At 47.7% G+C, this 17320-nt stretch overlaps 1 protein-coding gene across 33 annotated transcripts in view; it reads right to left on the bottom strand.

Annotated features, from left to right (window-relative positions):
• Positions 1-17320, bottom strand: part of PPP6R3 (protein phosphatase 6 regulatory subunit 3) — a 141901-nt gene that overhangs the window by 31721 nt on the left and 92860 nt on the right. For 25 of the 33 annotated variants that reach the window (XM_082748764.1, XM_082748771.1, XM_082748766.1 and 22 more), the window contains 6 exons: positions 13739-13868; positions 11706-11858; positions 9578-9727; positions 8427-8491; positions 5256-5371; positions 3367-3452 (listed from right to left, as the gene is read on the bottom strand). In XM_082748764.1, the coding sequence (XP_082604890.1) occupies positions 3367-3452; positions 5256-5371; positions 8427-8491; positions 9578-9727; positions 11706-11858; positions 13739-13868 (700 nt within the window). The remainder of the gene's footprint in view (positions 1-3366; positions 3453-5255; positions 5372-8426; positions 8492-9577; positions 9728-11705; positions 11859-13738; positions 13869-17320) is intronic. The other 8 variants (XM_082748774.1, XM_082748781.1, XM_082748760.1 and 5 more) reach the window with 1 other exon arrangement.

The raw sequence follows: 17320 nt of genomic DNA, 5'->3' as shown, positions 1-17320 counted from the left end.
ACAGCAGCCACTCAAATATTTAGGGAATTAATGAATACCAAGGCACCACTGAATGAGAACAGAGTCATAACTTTCAAAAAAGTAACAAGTACTTAGGAACACTCTGACCAAGTCAGATGTGTTCTAAGTATACTCTTGATGCTTCAGTGAGTAGAAGTTTTTGAGATGTTCCCTTCTTTCATAATAAAATTTCAGTTTTATTAACTGTTGTTACAGGAAAAGCAAGTGTTTTCTTCATCTCGGTTGATCAGCTTTACTAAGAAGACCAGAAGCATGACTGGAACGTGCAGCTCAGTGAAATGTGGATGTTGGACTCTTCCTCCCGGCTCCGGCGGGTCCTGCTGTGGACCCCTGGCACCCCCACGACCAGAGCTGGCTAGAAACACAATCTCTGGGCCATTCCATCCCAACCTGCTTGATCTGTAGGCAATTCACAACTGCACACGTGTATCATTCTCCACAACCTCCCTAGAGGAGCTCATCAGTGATGAGAAAGAAGCACCCACACTTTAAAAAGAAAACACATTCTCTCCCTCAGAGAGGAAGGCAGAGAACAGAGCGAACTGAGCCTTCCAAAGTCAGTACCAACACATCTCCTATGGTTACCTAGACATACTGTCTAAATCTTCACCAACTTTTACCAACGGACCCACAGAGAGGTCTCTGGATGGAAGTAACACACACCAAATTCCATTCATAATAAAACTCCCAACATAAAAATGCAACAATCTAGGAACTGCTGCTGACACGAAGAGCTCAACAGACTAAAGGGCTTCGAAGACCTCCGAGAGGGGGGCGTCACTAAAATGCTGTCCCAGAAGTGGTAAGAGCGTGGGACTGGCACAGCTTTTCCTCCCTCGGTGAGCAGACCTCAGGCCCACAGCCTGCAGCACAGGTGAGCATCCATCCGGTGCATTAATGAACGCATCCTTGCTGCGGCCAGAACATAAGACCAGGACAAGCCCATGTGACAAGGCAAAACCCAAGCATTTGGTGCTAACTGCAGGCCGACTCAAGTCCTACAAGTATACTGGAAGAGCGGTATCGCAGCCATGATAAAACCAACTGGTAAATCAAGGCATCAAGACAGGGATCTATCTGATCTGTTTGGGGAGGGGGCGGGGACCAAGCAGTCTATTACTCAACTGCCAGTTTTAGAAACGAATGTGTCTGAAACGCTTTTATTTAGACTTTCTGCTCTGTTACGTGGACAAGGACCCTTTCTACAGCACATTTTTGCAACGGCAAGACCCACTGCATTTACCAACCTGGGTTTATGATAACATTCCCCGGAACACAGCATCCAGCCCAGGATATAACCTGAAACGATCTGGGCACCGCAACGGACAATCTCCCTCGTGGCCTAGGATGTGTAAGCACCCACAAAAACCTGGAACCTGTGTACCCCTGAAAATACGAACCAGAGCAAATTCCCTCCTAGCAGGCCTTTAAACTTAAGGGAAGTGGTATTTAAGTACTTGGCACCAGGACTGAGGAACTGAACAGGTCTTGAGACATCAACCTGGTCCTGACAGACAGTAAAATTAGAGTGGGGCTACTCAACAAGCGACATGAGCGGTGTCAACAGGGCTCGAGAAGTCGGACTACTTTTAGCAAAAGAGAACTAAGCTGCTACTAGTGACAGGCGGGCCCAGGATAACCTTCCCTTCAACACACGCACAGCAGTCCCGAAGGCAGACGTGTCTGCTGCATGCTAACTCTGTACCGCGCGCTCCCATTCCGTGACGCAGGCGCACATCACGTTCACAGTCACAGCCAGATCACCGACAGCATCATGCAAACTAGCTGAGTGTTAGCTGAATTGCAATGAGGTCTCGCTTTACACAGAACTGCTCACAAGAGAAATGAGTTGGAATTACCCAAGATAAATTTTTGAAAACTTCTGATACCAAGTTTAACTGTACATTTCTGAAGTCTACCTCTGAAGTCAGTCCTTTGAAGGACAATTTTTAAAGGAGTTTCCAAAACAAAATCAGAATTAATATTCCTAAATAGTCCTTTACAAATAAGAAATAAGACAAAAACCCCTTAAAGGAGACCACGCTGCCTGCATCCTTAACAGAATCAGTATGCGGCTTCTAAATTAAATGGTTCAATTTAACAGTATCAGAGAACAATTTCACCTTACAATAAGACCCTGATTATCCAGATTTTTAACCAATTTGATTGGGGAAAAAAGCAATCCACTGTGGATAACACGTTCATCAAAAATTACTTAACTCTTCCTTGATGACTCAGGGCTGTGAAAGCGGATGCCAGCCGCTCTGCTGGGCTACAGTACGCGGAGACACAGAGGGCCATCAGACGTATTTTAATTAAATGGCCTCGAGCAGCTCCCCTTATAGTCACCTCTTAACTTTGTAATTCGTCCAATTCCCCCGGAGTCTATCTTCACCCCCATCCTTACCAAGCCATTGCCTAACCAATCTGTGAAGAGTCTGGAAAAAGATAACCAAATTTGTTAATCTATCGAGTAGGAGGCAACAGCCCTCTGGGGGTGTGACACAGGCAGACCTGGTGACCCCTGTAGCCCTCAGAGCCTTTCTGTTTCTAAACTCTGCACTGAACTGATAAGGCTGCCAAACACCTAAGTGTCTACCCAGCAGGCATCCATGGGTATTAGCAACTCAGATCTTGGCTGCTGCGTTTTAAATCACAGAAGTAAATGCCTGACACACCTACTTCCACAGAGAGTTACTGCCACTAATCAGCTAAATCAGCTGGTATGCACTGATGAAAGGAAATGCTTTTCCCTATCTTTAAAAGCAAAGGCAAAAGCAATACTTACCTTAAATCTTAGTGTGTTTAAAAAAAACAAAGAATACATTCCAAAGTCCAATATAATTTTTAAAATATTATCAATGCCATTATTCCCTGGCTAAAAGTACTAATCTGTTAAAGATGGGGTTTCAAAGTCACCTACAAAATCCCACCCCACGCCCCCACCCTGGGAACAATCTAAAATGCAGGTAAACTTAACTGACTAACGTTAGAAAACATCCAAAGGAATCCTGCGGTTTCTAACGGCCCAGGCTTAGCTGAGGCATAGGCAAGAAACACAAGAACAGAGGTGCTAAGGGAAGGGGCGCTGAGGGAAAGAGTGGGGCGGGGAGTGTAGAATTCAGTGGCTTCTCTGTACCCTCCGATCATCCCAGGCAGAAATTAGGAGCTGACTAGACAAGTTATCGACAACAGAGAGAACACTGACCTCTATTCCTAGTAAAGAAACATAAACTTATTCTTGGCCCCAAATTACCAAGACAAACGAAAGACCCCGTATCTCTGAATAAACAGGCAAAGGCTGAGAGCACTGGGCTCACAGAAATGTGACCTGGTAAAACCTACTAGATCTACCGTGTTCCTCTTGTTAGTTTCTCCCAAGGAGCTTGTGCAGAACGCCTCCCATCGCTCCCTGACCGCGTCTGGAAGGTCTGCAGAAGGAGAAAGAGAAAAAGGCATCATCACTCCAGTGACCTCCAGTAAGAAACAGACATGTAAGAAATAATAACAGACACGTAAGAAAAATGGGACATCCAGGACAGTGCCGCCCACTCGGTCCATCAAAGGCAAATGTGTCCCATCATATGAGCACCCTTGGAGAAATAGAGTTTATAATGCTCTATAGCCTAAGCCCCAGGAATTTCAGAAACCAGAACCACCCCCAAAATGGCCCATGCTTGATGCCAAGGGCGTTAAGCAGCTCTGCAAATTTAATAAGCTTTTAAAAATCTTTTGATAAAAACTAACCCTGGAAAATGTGTTTCCAGCAAACTTCTGAGGAACCAACAGGTGTTTAGGGTGGGAGGGAAAGCTGTCTTTTCCATGAACATTCAAGTTCAGGAAATGCTGCCAGTGCAAGGTCCTGCACACTCGTCAGATGCTGTGACTGGCATCTGGCCAGTGAATGCTCCAGGGAACCCAGTCTGGCTGTTTCCTAAATGTCTGTGCCCACAGGCCAACATGTAGATACATATGCAATAGTGAAATTCTACCCACTACGAAAACTTTATTTATTTTTAAAGATTTTATTTATTGACAGAGAGAGAGGCAGACTCCCTGCCCAGCAGGGAGCCTGACGTGGGCATGACAACTGAGACTCAGAGATGGCCATTTGAGCCAAAGGCAGACGCTTCAACGACTGGGCTACCAGGCGCCCCTCCAGAGAAGTTAAAAAGAAAAAAAAAAAAAAAGATACACAAATCCCTTTTCTGAGAAAAAGGAACGGCTATAATCTTGAAGGCCTTGGGAGAGTGGCCTTCTGACGAGTGTGGCTTCCACGTGCACGCCTGTGTCCCTCCCGCGCCATCTGCAGAGCAACTTCGGGAAAACAAAAGCCAATCTAACGCATGGGGCCATTTCTCCATAGAAAGAACATCCGTTGTGATGGTCTGGCTTGTCCCGCTCTCAAGAAGCCAAATTACAGTGGGGCAAGCCCCAGCTTCCCCCTCCTGGGAGCAACTCTTTCAGCTCATGCTCCACAGGCAAAAGCCTCTCAAACACACACACACACTTTAAAGACAAAGAGAAGGCCAGACCGGGAAACAACGTCCAGTTTTAGCAGGTCGAGTCGGGACGAGTGCGGCAGCACATGGCTTAAAGGTCTTCACAGGCCTGGCCTGTGAAGTCACAGGACTGGCCCACGTCCTGGAGTCCACGGAGCTCTCAGGGCTCTCGGTTTAGAGACTCACAGCCTGGGCACACACGTGAGAGGCACCTGCAATTTCTTCCCAGGAACCTCGGGCTGATGACATGTCAATGCTGGGACAGAAACCATCCTTCAGTGCCCACCATCCCTCGCCTCAGTGGGAGAGCGCCGGCAGACATGCGGGTCTGTGTGTTCACATCCCAGCTAAAGGCACTCAATGCACAGGCTACGTAGGGCCTTTCAGAAGAAAATAAAAAGTGTGCATGATCACAGCTCAAGTGAGTCAACGGCCAGGCCGCAGGGCCCCTGTGCACACCCGAGCAGCGCGCAGAGCAGGCTCCTCGAGCGCGAGAGGGCAGCGCGGCCAAGCCTGCCGATGCCCGCTAAAAGGACTGCAGGCATGAGACAGCAAAGACCTACACTGTTCAAACACACTCTCAAGAACTTCATTCAGACCTTCAGATAATTTGCAAAGTATAAAGAAACTCCACAGACTGCTATTAAAAACATCATAAATACTTCCACTTTACCCTTAAATTCTTAACCCAATCCAACAGAAATACAATAAACTTTCATGACGCACACACACCTTTGAGCAGCTGCTGGACTAACGCACTGTTGGGGCCCTTCTCAGTGCTGTGCACGATGCAGTTGGCTATCCTCGTCAGGTGGCCCATGTAGCCGTGCCGGCGGCCTCCCTCGGCCCTGGTGTGGGGAGAGGACAGAGTCAGACTCCTGATCACACGGGTCATGAAGCAGCTTAGTAAATACAGTGGGCGGCAGCAATCATTCTAAAAACGGAGGCCCTAAAGATGAGAATGGAGGGAAAAGGAGGAGCCGGAGTCACCTGGTCGGGCAGGGCTGGGAGCGGCAGAAATGCTCTGCTCCAGCATGACATGGTGGCCACGCTGGGCGAGGTTTATTCCACATACGAACCCATCATTAATCTTCAATTTTATCTTACCTTTAAAAAACAGCCCAAGCATTCACTGATGCCTAATGTTTTTGTGACTTTCCTTTGTATCTTTTTTTTTTTTTAATAAGATTTTATTTATTTGACAGACAGAGATCACAAGTAGGCAGGACGGGGGGAAAGCCAGCTTTCTGCTGAGCAAAGAGCCTGATTCGGGGCTCGATCCCAGGACCCTGAGATCATGACCTGAGCCAAAGGCAGAGGCTTAACCCACTGAGCCACCCCAGGCGCCCCGATTTCCTTTGTATCTTTTTATGAAACTATTTTTCAGAATTTAAAAAGACTGCAGGAATGTAAGGTGAGAATTTTGCTAAAAAATATCAAATCTTCATAATCTCAGCTCAATTAACAGACATAATTGCCTACCAGTGGCATTTCTCAAGTTAAAACAATGGCTGGTTTTGAGATTTGGCCAAGGTGAGGCAAGGGGTACTCAGCTGGTCTTGGGCCTGCACCGCACCTGGAACATCTGTACATCAATTACTCCCCACCCCTTTCCCCCCATTTAGGGTTTACGCTTCCTGACCAGGACCCATCTTTACTAAATCCACCCACCAATGTCTCTCCCTCTCTTTCTCTTTTTCTTTATTAGGGGGGAGGGGACAGCGGGAGAGAAAGAATCTCAAATAGGCTCCACACCTAACACGGAGACCTGATTTCCCAGCCCCGAGATCATGACCTGAACTGGAACCAAGAACAGTACATTTAACTGACTGAGCCACTCAAGTGCCCCAAGTCTACCCATTCATTTTATTTTTTTAAGATTTATTTATTGGGGGGGTGCGCGTAGGAGAGATGGGAGGAGAAGGAGAGCCCAATGCAGACTCTGCACTGACTGTGGAGTCTGACCCAAGGTTCGATCCCATGATCCCGAGATCATGACCTGAGCGGAAACGGAGTCAGATGCTCAATGAACTGCGCCCCAGGCACCCTCCAAACCCACCTATTTAGACAACCGTTCACACTGCTGTGAATTCTCTACTTGACCCAAAAAGACTTTGCTTAGCAGACAGGAGGGAACAAACTGAAGAGATTTCTGTTTAAAGGGACAATCTTTCAGGAGCCGCTAAAAAAGCTGTACTATGCTTGAAGGCTTGCCTTCATGCCTATTCTGTTTTTCTGAAAAACAGAATATCTACTAATAATCTTACAAGGTCTGGGGACAGCTAAGGATCAGAGACACAGAACTGATCTCAACAGAGCTGCTAAGAACCTCCTCTGGTTTCACAAGAAGGTCTCAGGCCCCTGCGTTCCTGGCAGGCAATTTCTCGGTCAGATGCTGCACCCGTGCTCCCACAAGTGAAAACGAAGGCCCACCTGCCAGGGTTTTGCCCCAAGGCTCTTGTCGTCCTTTAGGTTTCTGGGACAAGGAAACCTTAGAAAAACTCTTTCAGGACCCTCCCCCTCCCAACCCGGGGGTCTGTTAATAGTCAAGCCTCCGGAGGACGGAGCTGAGGGGAAACAGAGCATACGGAGAGCAAGGGAGGTCAGGCAGTGCACGAGGGGGCGAACATGGGGTCAAACACAAAACCAGAGATGTTGATCTGGCCACACACAGCACCCCCAAGGGAGCTTCATTTGGAAGAATGTATCCGAAGTCCTCTGAGAGGAGCCCCCGGCCACACTCGAACTAAACGCAGGTCTCCCAGAGTCAGGGGAGAATCTCGTCGGTGCCAGCAGGCACTCTTTAAAGACCAAACCTAACACAGGCTAATAAAGCTGACACCTCCCTTTAGCTCCTAGACCTTCCAGCGGCCACAAGAGAAGTCTGAGCAAGAAAACTCCTGGCACAGGTTCAATTATGAAGGCACACGAGATGAGCTTTTGGGCCGAAGAGCCGCTCTGAGCCGCACCACAGTGCTTACACTAACTGCACGCATTCACCCGAGCGCCTAGAAACGTGTACAGAAGGGTGAGCTTCCACCTGGAGAACTGCACCTCAGTAAACCTGACTTACAAAACAAACGCAAGAAGCATGTCCTCAGGGTAGTCCCCAAACACACACTGTGCCCGCCTCAGAGTCTACGGGCTGCTATAAAGGCCCCCAGGGCACAGGAGAGGAAAAGATCCCTGTGGAAAACTAATTACCCGTATCAATGCTCAAGTAATCTTGCCAATCAGCTAATGGCAATTTTCTCCCCACCGCCTTTTTTTAAAAAGATTTTATTTATTTATTTGAGACAGAGCCGGAGAGAGAGAGAAAGCACAAGCAGGGGAACAACAGAGGCAGAGGGAGAAGCAGGCTTCCTGCTGAGCAGGAATCCTGACGTGGGGCTCGATCCCAGGACCCCGGCATCATGACCTGAGCTGAGGGCAGACGCTTCACCGACTGAGCCACGGTGTCCTAGCGAACGGAAATTTTCTAAACAAAAATTACTAGGCCAACTTCCCACCCCCTCCTCCCATGCATGAAGTGACTCTGTCTACAGTGAGTCCATGGGGTAAGCAGGACGAACCTGCTAAGTTAAAGCATCCACACAGAGGACTTGGCTTTATGACTCTTGCCTTTAGCCTCTGTAGTATTCCTGCCAGAAAAACCGCTATTCAAAAAGGGCCAGAAGTTTCAAAGGCAGCCAGCCCCTGGATTCCCCTGTAGAGAGGCAGAAAGACAGGGCACTCTCAAAATAATCAGAAAAAGATCTGCTATGATAAATAATCTGGAAGTCCCAAGACAACCATTTGTAACTATAAAGTGGGCTGGTACCACGTTAATTATTTTCTCTGGCAGATCTTTTCTTCAAATTAAAAAATCACACTGGATTTTCTATGGGAGAACAATTTACTTACTGTTTCTTCTCATTCATTTCCCAGGCATCCAGTATCCGTTCTATTAGCTGACATTTTTGAAAAAGCTGAATAAAAAGGAATATTCCAGTTAACTCATATACAAGTGTCAAAGTGGCAAAATTTTAAAGTACGACAGAACTCTATTCGAATAGAACAGTGGCGTGTATTACCCAGCAAGCTAAATCTAGCTGCAAATTGCTGGTTTTAGCATATGCAGTGCGCTAATAAATGTACTCAAGGCCGCCAGGACACTACAGGGACCCGAGACGAGACCCGCACCTCCTGCAGCATGGCCTGGGAAGCAATACTGCAAACACCGCCCCAGGTGAGCAGCGGACCTAAAGCGAAGCCAGGTTTTATTAGCCGTGAAAAGCGAGCTCAGAAATACAGAGCCTGAACAAAATGCAAAAGGAATCAAGAAGATGAGGCCCTGGCCAGTCTGGCCGGTCTCTGTCTAGGAATCTGAGCAACCCTCGTCCTTCGGGACCGGCGGCGCCTGCTCCGGCAGGCGCGGCCCTCACTGCGCTCCGGGCAAACCCCAGCGCTGCGCAATGCCCTGGGGACGCGCACAGCGTCAGTGCTCCTTCCCGTCAGTGCTCCTTCCCTTCCGCCTGCTACTCCAGGGACTAGCCTCTCCCGGCTCCCAGGTTTGGCAGGAAGCCAGCGTGAGCTAGGGAAGCGCACACAATCACACAACTTGGGAGCAAGGAGAAATGAGAAGGCTGACTCAGTGAAAACCTCTCGTGTTTAACAAAAGGAAACAGACCCACAGAAGAGGCTCAGCGCGGCACGAAGCCCGCCTCTGCCACGCTCCTGTCCTGTGCTCAGCCCACAAACTAAAACTGGCACGCCGAACAACTCTTTAAATGCTTTCTGTAGTCGCTCAATTTCTACGATTCTTTCAATCTCCAGAAGATTTCTAAATCTTCAAGTCGACTGTTTTTAGCAAATAAGGAGACCACTTAGACGTTTTTCCTGAAAGTTCATCTAATGGCTGTTTGTCCAGGAGATGACTCACAGAATCAGGGGCCAACAGTGAGACGAATACAGGAGTTATATTCCCTGACCTTGAACTCCGATTCATTCCACACCACTCGAGTGGGAAAACGCTATAACCAGGAGCAGCAGAAAAGAGACCCTGGGAAGCTTACGTGTTTCAGTAACAAATTGTCACCAGTGGAGTCCTGATCAGTAATTGTGCTATTTTCTGTATTTTCAAAAGGGCTTGCAAGGATCAGTGCAATACAGATTTCCACTTGTGTGTGTAAGAAGTTATTCCACGTGTACTTGAAGAACATGTCCTACAAAAAAGAAAAACAACGCTTTCTTTTATTCAGTTACTTCAATGTTTAAAGCCATTATTCTGATACCTTTCCCAAACAGTGGTTTAATAAAATAAACATGGTATGTTGTTAGTCCAATAGGACTCATTAAAAGGAACACAAGTTTACTTTAAAGGGGGTCTGGAAAGCTACTACACAGACTCAATAGCACATCTGCTCTTTCCACATGCCAGCATTTGCACAGAATCCAGGAGAAAACAACAATGAACAAGGGAAGACAACAGTTAGTTCCTCAAAGAGATAGTATTTTTCTACATTTTCCATAATAAAAGGTATTAAGTTTAGTTAACTTCCAAAACTTTTTGAAGAAATTTCCGAGTTTTGTTTGGACTCAACAAACGTGTGCAAGACATGGGGTTAGGTGCAATGTGGGAGACAGACAGACAGAAAGACAGTCTCCAATTTCAAGGAACGCACACCCTGAGTGTGAAAAAGCACTTGGTTCTAACCACTCAGGCCTTTGGAACTCATGGAACTATCAGTGAACGGAGCAAGAGAAGACAGGTCTGAGAAGGGTGACATGTGGACCTCCTCCAAGTACATGGGTTTCCAGATTGCTCGAAAAGCTGACAGTACCACAAAAAGGAAAGACAATTTCGAACAGCACAAACTGCATCAAGTATATATTCAGGACATTCTTTGAGTCTGTTTATCTAAACTCAAAAGAAAAAGGAAATGATTAATGACCCATTTAGCAGTTTTGTCAAATTTGCTGTCACTCAAAAGTAGTTCTAAAGATTAACAACAGAATGAGTTAACAATAGTTGCACACTTACTATCAGCAAGATTAGAGGCTACTAACTGATGACTTCAGGGACAGGGGAAGAAAGTTATGTGCCTCGAGTTTTATACACCAGTCAGAGGGCAGGGCAAAAACTATGTCCCCAGGGGTAGCAGTTAAGTTCACCAAAGAGACTGTGTCCTTAAATGTTTTGTCTCGCTCCAACACATTCCTGTTCTCTATCCCTATACTGCCATCACTTAACCCAAAGCTGAAATCTAACTAAAAGCATCTAATGATAGCCAGTGGCACACGGTCTGGTTGATAAAACAAGCACTCGTTGGAAACTGACTGTGAATTCAAATCTTGGCTCCACCACTTACCAGCCACAGAGTATGTCCCCTCTGTGGCCATGATCTGCAAAAAACAGATCCTCTCTCTCACAAAGGCATCTACAGCCCGCATCACCCAAGAGAGGTGTATAAATGCACATTACCATGTCTTCTGTGTAGGGTGCAAACAGCCCAAACTCCCCCCGATGTACGCTGTGGCCAGCTGTCTCACGACACCTGCTAAGCGTTAGCCCTTGTGCCTTCTGCGCTGGCAGGTGGTAGGACAGACAAAGCAAGCGCAGCTACCAGGGCTAAGTCTGTGGATTCTAAGCACACACCTGGGAACTGGGAAACTCAAGGGTGAGGGAAATCCAGGTAATTCCTGAGCTCTCCGTTTCTGCCTCCACTAACAAGCAGTCTAATAGCTGTGTGTGTTAAGGAAGAATCTGAACTCCAATCGAAAGACCACATACTGATACGTCATACAGATCTGTGTCAGTACAAAGACGATAAACACTTGTCCCTTTGCTAATTAGGACAAGAGAACGATGCTGTCACCAGCAGTCATTTATCGCTGACACATCCCCTGGGGAAGGGGACTACACTCAATCACCAGAGCCAGGAGGCGCTGCTTGGGAGAGAAGTCTACATCTGAGTCATCTCTGAAATTTTCTGTTGCACTTCTTTACACAAAGCGCTTACAAATACTGAAAACTCAAGAGCATTAGAAACTGACCATGAACTCCAGACAAGAACCGTATAAAAGAGCATTCATGCTCAGAACAAGAAGAGTCTCGGACAAATAGTGCCAATTTGTGAGGTTTTAACGCGCCGTATATCCATAAACCATCATGGGCAAATTATCTCTTGGGGGCAATCTTACCAATATGACCCCAATGCTGTTCAGCTCCATGAGGTCCTCGTTGATGCTGCTGGTGTTTGTCTGAAGGAGGCTGGAGATCAACCTGATCACATTCAACCGGGTGTTCCCCACCGGAGGGTCCAGCACACCCCACGTGGTCTTCATCACGCTTTTCTGAGGAAGAAGCAGCTTTCTGATTAAATCCAGTTCGGTAAACAAACAAGAGGGGGAGGAGGGTGTGCTAATTCGAAACACTAGGCACACGGACCCTGCAGACCGCGTGGCCTGAGGTCCACATCTGAAGGAAAAGCCAAAGCTGATTTTGAGATCTTCAAAATATGACAAAATAACCAAGAGAGGCGGGGGATCAAGTAATTCCCCTGGACTAGAAATTCCACAGGAAATCCGGTGTCCCCCGCTTCAACATTCCAAACACCACAGGAAAAAAGCAAAAAGCTACAGAAGTTTGTGGGGGTGAAAGTGCAATCAATACTCCAAACCCGACCAGAAACTCTGCATCAGACAAGTTAAAGTGGTTCGGGAACGCGGTCTGCAATCTTCGCACAATCTGTGAGAAAAATGCAAACTCAGAAGTTGCTTCTGGATCACAGCGCTGACGCTTGATCAACTTCCAACCTGTTACTGGCCATAAAAGGGAATCTCTATACTTTGGTCACAGAAGACAGACCCAGGACACTTGAGAATCTCACAGGTGTGAGAGGAAAGGGTGGGGAATTCTAACCCAGCATCGAGGCTGCCTTTTTCCCGATTCCTCTGCCCGCTCCTCTCAAGGCCGAATGGAGTCGGAAGGTTCTCACTGAGACTCCTGCAAGGCAGCTCCGACCAAGAGACGCGTGAGAAAGCTTCAGGAATCTACTCGTACATGACACATAGCAAAACCACACACGAACTGAACTCACGGACTCCGCTTCTCCTAAATAAATCCTTTTCTTTCCTCACTCTCCCACGCTGCTTCTCACGTCTGCCAGGAAGGACGCCACTGACCACAACCATTACCCACCGGCAGAGGCACCGTCGCCGAGCGTGAACACCAAGCCCTCTGGCCCACACCCAGCACCGGCTGAACACAGACAAGACAACAGGACACTGGTGGCATCAGCCGTCTGAAGAAATCAACTAAAACTGAACTCGACTCTGCATCAAGGACACAAATGATTTTGTGTTCCCCCTCCACAAACGCTAAACTACATCGAAAGCACCTCACGTAGAAGGGAAAAACTACGATCTTCAATTCCCAACACCCTGCAGAGGAGATGCCTCAGAGACACGTACTACAGCACCTAGGCCACTGCTGGCGATGACCGAGGGCAGGAGGAGAAAGGGAAATGTCAGAACTGGTGCCAGCAGGGGACCCCTCACGGACCTGCGTCTTCCACAGAGTCTAACAGGAAGAGCTCCTGACCCTGACCTTAATCTCCGCACCGCCCCCGGGGGCTGGGGAGCAGCAGCGGTTAGCACTTGGGGCCTGTGAACAGCGCTGCCTCATGGGGCCTGCCACCCGTGCTCTCGGCAGGCTCCCTGAGTAAAGTCGCTGCGGATTAGCAAGCTGGTGCTCCCCAAGGAAACACTAGCACTCCGAGTCACGCTCCGCCGACTAGTCCTTCAACAAGGTATCTGTCCATCAGACTGACCCACCCTCCAACTCTGAATAAGGCAACTCAGTCTCAAAGATCAGTTCCTAAAAGATTAACTTAAACTCAAAAGTGAAAACAACACAGTCTGAGGACTGTTTATTTTACCGGCGTAAAAGTACCCAGAATTTATAGAAAGAAAGAAAAGCTTTGTTTCCGAAACAGATAAATATTTTGCTTATTTTTAATTCTACTCCATTCATCAATACGGACACTACATCAGATAAAAGCCAATTAAAAACCAGCTCGAAAGCAGTAACAGCTGGAAGGGCTGGTCTGTACATGCTGGAGGTCATCACCAGTTCCATTCCCCACAAGGTCATCTACTTTCTAACAAGTGTGTGAACCAAATTACTGACCTGGCCAGCCATGACCCGGCCATGCTTAAGGTAGCTGCCCTACCTTGGGTGGCTCAAGCAGGAGTTCGTGAAAAGATCCAAGTCTTCCTCGGATAGCTTCCAGAACACTCTTGTTGACTGAACAAGCCGAATGACTCATGCCTGGTGGGCAGATCTCTATATGGCCTTCAAATCTTAAAACAAAGCAAGTTAATTTTAATATAATTTCATAACAAATTAAGGTGTTCCCTATCAGCACGTAGGCAGATCCATACAAGCTACATAAATATGATTAGATCAACATTGCTGGAGCGATAGGAAGAGGGTCTAACACAAGCTTGCTGGGGAGCAGCCACAGGGCCTGCAACCCACAGGCCTACAGAGTCGAGAAGTTACATGTGATTCCTTCCCATCCTCCCAAACCTTCTACGCCCTTTATACCTGATACCAACAGCAGGTCTCTACCAGGAGGCGTGGAAAGCGAAAGGGATCAGATCCCTGAACTGGAGGGCACACCGCACTGTGTGCTATTTGGGATGCTGATAGTCAACAAGCCTGTATCTGTTCCATACAGTTTTCCTTGGGTAACCAACACTGTTTCCTATTTAAAAAGCATAAGTCACTCTGCCCCATAAAGCTCACTCTGCACTCATTTTAATCTACTGCTGACAGGAGAACCCATTACGAGTACAATGAGGCGCGCAATCCCAATGGGCCTTAATGACCGACCACATGCGCCACAGGGTCTCGAAGTGGGAGGAGGAAGGACCTAAGGGGGAGGGGGGGGTCCTAAGAATGTGGGTGTGGCTTGTCAGCTGGGAATCAGGGCAAACCAGTCGTCCAGGACGCAGCGGCAGAGCCCCCGCCCTGGATCCCTACGCACTAGCTGTGCATTCCCCTACGGACACCGGGAGCGTCTACACGGTCTCTCCCGGGCCCACCGCGGAGGGGTGCACTCACGCAAAGCTGGAGAGCGGCTATTAGGACGCTTTCTGAAAGCACTCCACACGTGTAGACCGCTTCTAATTCAGAGCCGCACGTCACGGCATTGGGAAATTCGATGGAGGGAAAGGGGAATGGGAAGAACTTTTGCTCTGGTGCTTTTCATGTTTGGGGGTTTAGAAAATAACTGATGTGGCCCAATACAGCTTTTATCACAGTTTCTATCCATGGAGCCATGCTCAGAAGTTCCTTACAAGCCCATAATTCTAAGAGTATGTATACACTTCTCCTCTAGTATTTTAATTCATCTGGAACTTATTTTTCACACAAAACAGGTACAGATACGGTACTTCTCAAATGGTGAGACACCTTCTAAACCGCATTCATAAAAAATCCACATTTCCCGCCTTACGTGAAAAAGCATACAAAACCATATACTAGAATTCCTTAAGCACTCATATAAACCTTATTTGTTCATTTAATAAGTACTTCGTGAGCATCATTTTCTGCACCAGCTCTGACTCGGGTGCTAGCCCGTATCCGCAGTGTGGAACGAACTGCTGCCTCACCGCCACGGTCATTCAACCAGCGATGCGCATGTGGCGCACAGGAGGCCGCTTCATCACTGGTACGCTCGGCATCTCCCGGCTGCTCTCGCACTTTCACTCCTCCAGATGTGTGTAAGAATTCACCGACTCCAAAACAAAAACCACGCTGATGTTTCCAAGCAGAACTATGTTCAATCCAGACTGCGTTACATGTGGAAAGGCACGAGAAGCGCTGAATGTTTTCCGTATGAGAGTGCGTTCCTTCTCGCGGCTGAAGGTGCCACAGCCTCTTCATCCGGTTACCAGTTTAAGGACACTCTGGGCTGTTTACGTAAAGTTTTGTGTGATTATGGAAAAGGCAACATAAACATTCACTCACAGTCTTGAGGGATACGTTTTCCTTGTGACAATACCTAAGAGACCGCTGGGTAATACAATGAACGGCCATGGAACTCGGTACGAACCGCGGACCGCTTTGAGAAAGCGGTCCTAGGACTCTCCGTCCCCAACAGGAACGTGCGGGACCTCCAGGCGTTCTCCGCGGTCGCTAGCACTGAGGACTCCCTGTCTGGCTTGTTTGGCTTGGTTGTGCAGTGGGCAGAACGGTGCCCCCGCCCCGCCAAAGACGTCTACACTAATCCCTACAGCTTGTGAATGTTACCTTGACTAAAGAAGTAATTAATTAAGGATCTTGTGATGAGATTATCCCGGATTATCCAGATGGCCCCTAAATGACATCCCAAATGTCCTCCAAAGAGAGGAGAGATAGACACATAGACAGAAGGTGATGTAAAGAAGGAGAGAGGTGGCCACAAGTCAAAAAAGGCCAACAGCCACTGAAGCTGGAAGAGGCCGAGGATGAACGCCCACTAGTGTCCCCGGACGCAGGTGGCACTGCTCACAGCCTGATCCTGGACCCTCAGCATTCACAGAGAGAGAGGAACTTCTGCTGCTTTAAGCCACGGTCTGTGGTAAATTTGTTACAGCGGCCGCAGGAAAGAAATACAAGTTCAAAAGGTTCAGCACAGCATTTCAATGGGGTTTTAACTTGAACTTCAGTGATGACAAATGACAGCCATTTGTCATGTGTGCATCTGCTACACAAATACATTTTACTTATTAAGTGCTCAAATCTTTTGACCTTAAAAACTGGGCTGTCTTCCTTGTTATTAAAGTTTTGAGTGTTCTTAAGTCCTTTCCCAGACACATGATTTGGAAATATTCTGACAGTCTGTGGCTCTTTTTCCTTTCACAAGTTTTTTTGTTTTTTGGGTTTTTTTTTAAGATTTATTTATTTTAGAAAGTGTATGTGTGAGAGTGAACAGAGAGTTCCAGCAGGAGGAGGGGCAGAGGGAGAGAAATCTTCAAGCAGACTCCGCACTGAGCACAGAGCTGGAGGACACAGGGCTTAATCCCTGGATCCTGAGACCACAGCCAGAGCCGAAATCAAGAGCCGGATGTTCAACCGAGCCGCCCAGGCGCCCCACAACAGAGTCTCTCAAAGAGCATTTGATGGGGATGCCTGGGTGGCTCAGTCAGTTAAGCCGCTGCCTTCAGCTCAGGTCATGATCCTAAGGTCCTGGGATGGAGTCCCGCGTCGGGCTCCTTGCTCAGTCGAGAGCCTGCTTCTCTCTCTGCCTCTGCCTGCAGCTCTGTGCGCACACGCCAGCTCGAGCGCTTTCTCTCTCTCTCATTCTGAGATAAATAAATAATTTTTTTTTTAAAGAGCATTTTATGAAATCCGCATTATCAGCTTTTCTTTTATGGGTCGGGCTTTGGTGATAAACATCTACAAAATCTCTGCCTAACATAGGCCATGGACCTCCTTCTACCTTCTCCTCGAACATCATAGTTCTGGGATTTACATTTAGCCCTAGGATTCATTTTGAGGTAGCTTCTGCGTAATGGGCAAGGCACACACTGAGGCCCCTCACCCTTTTTTCTGCAGATGGATGTTCTAGCACCATGTGTGGAAAAGGCAGCTCTACACTGAACTGCCTCCACATCTCTGTCGAAAACCAACTGACCACATACCGCGAGGGCCTGGTCCTGGACGGTTTTGTTCAGTGATCTGTGTGTCTATCCTTTCGTTTGGTCCCGACTACCGCAGCCTTAGATCAGAGAGTGCCAGCACTCCAATTCTGCTTTTCTCTTTC

This window comes from Mustela nivalis (genome assembly GCF_964662115.1).
Source record: "Mustela nivalis genome assembly, chromosome: 9".
NCBI classification, from domain to species: domain Eukaryota; kingdom Metazoa; phylum Chordata; class Mammalia; order Carnivora; family Mustelidae; genus Mustela; species Mustela nivalis.
This window is presented reverse-complemented; position numbering and strand designations above follow the sequence as displayed.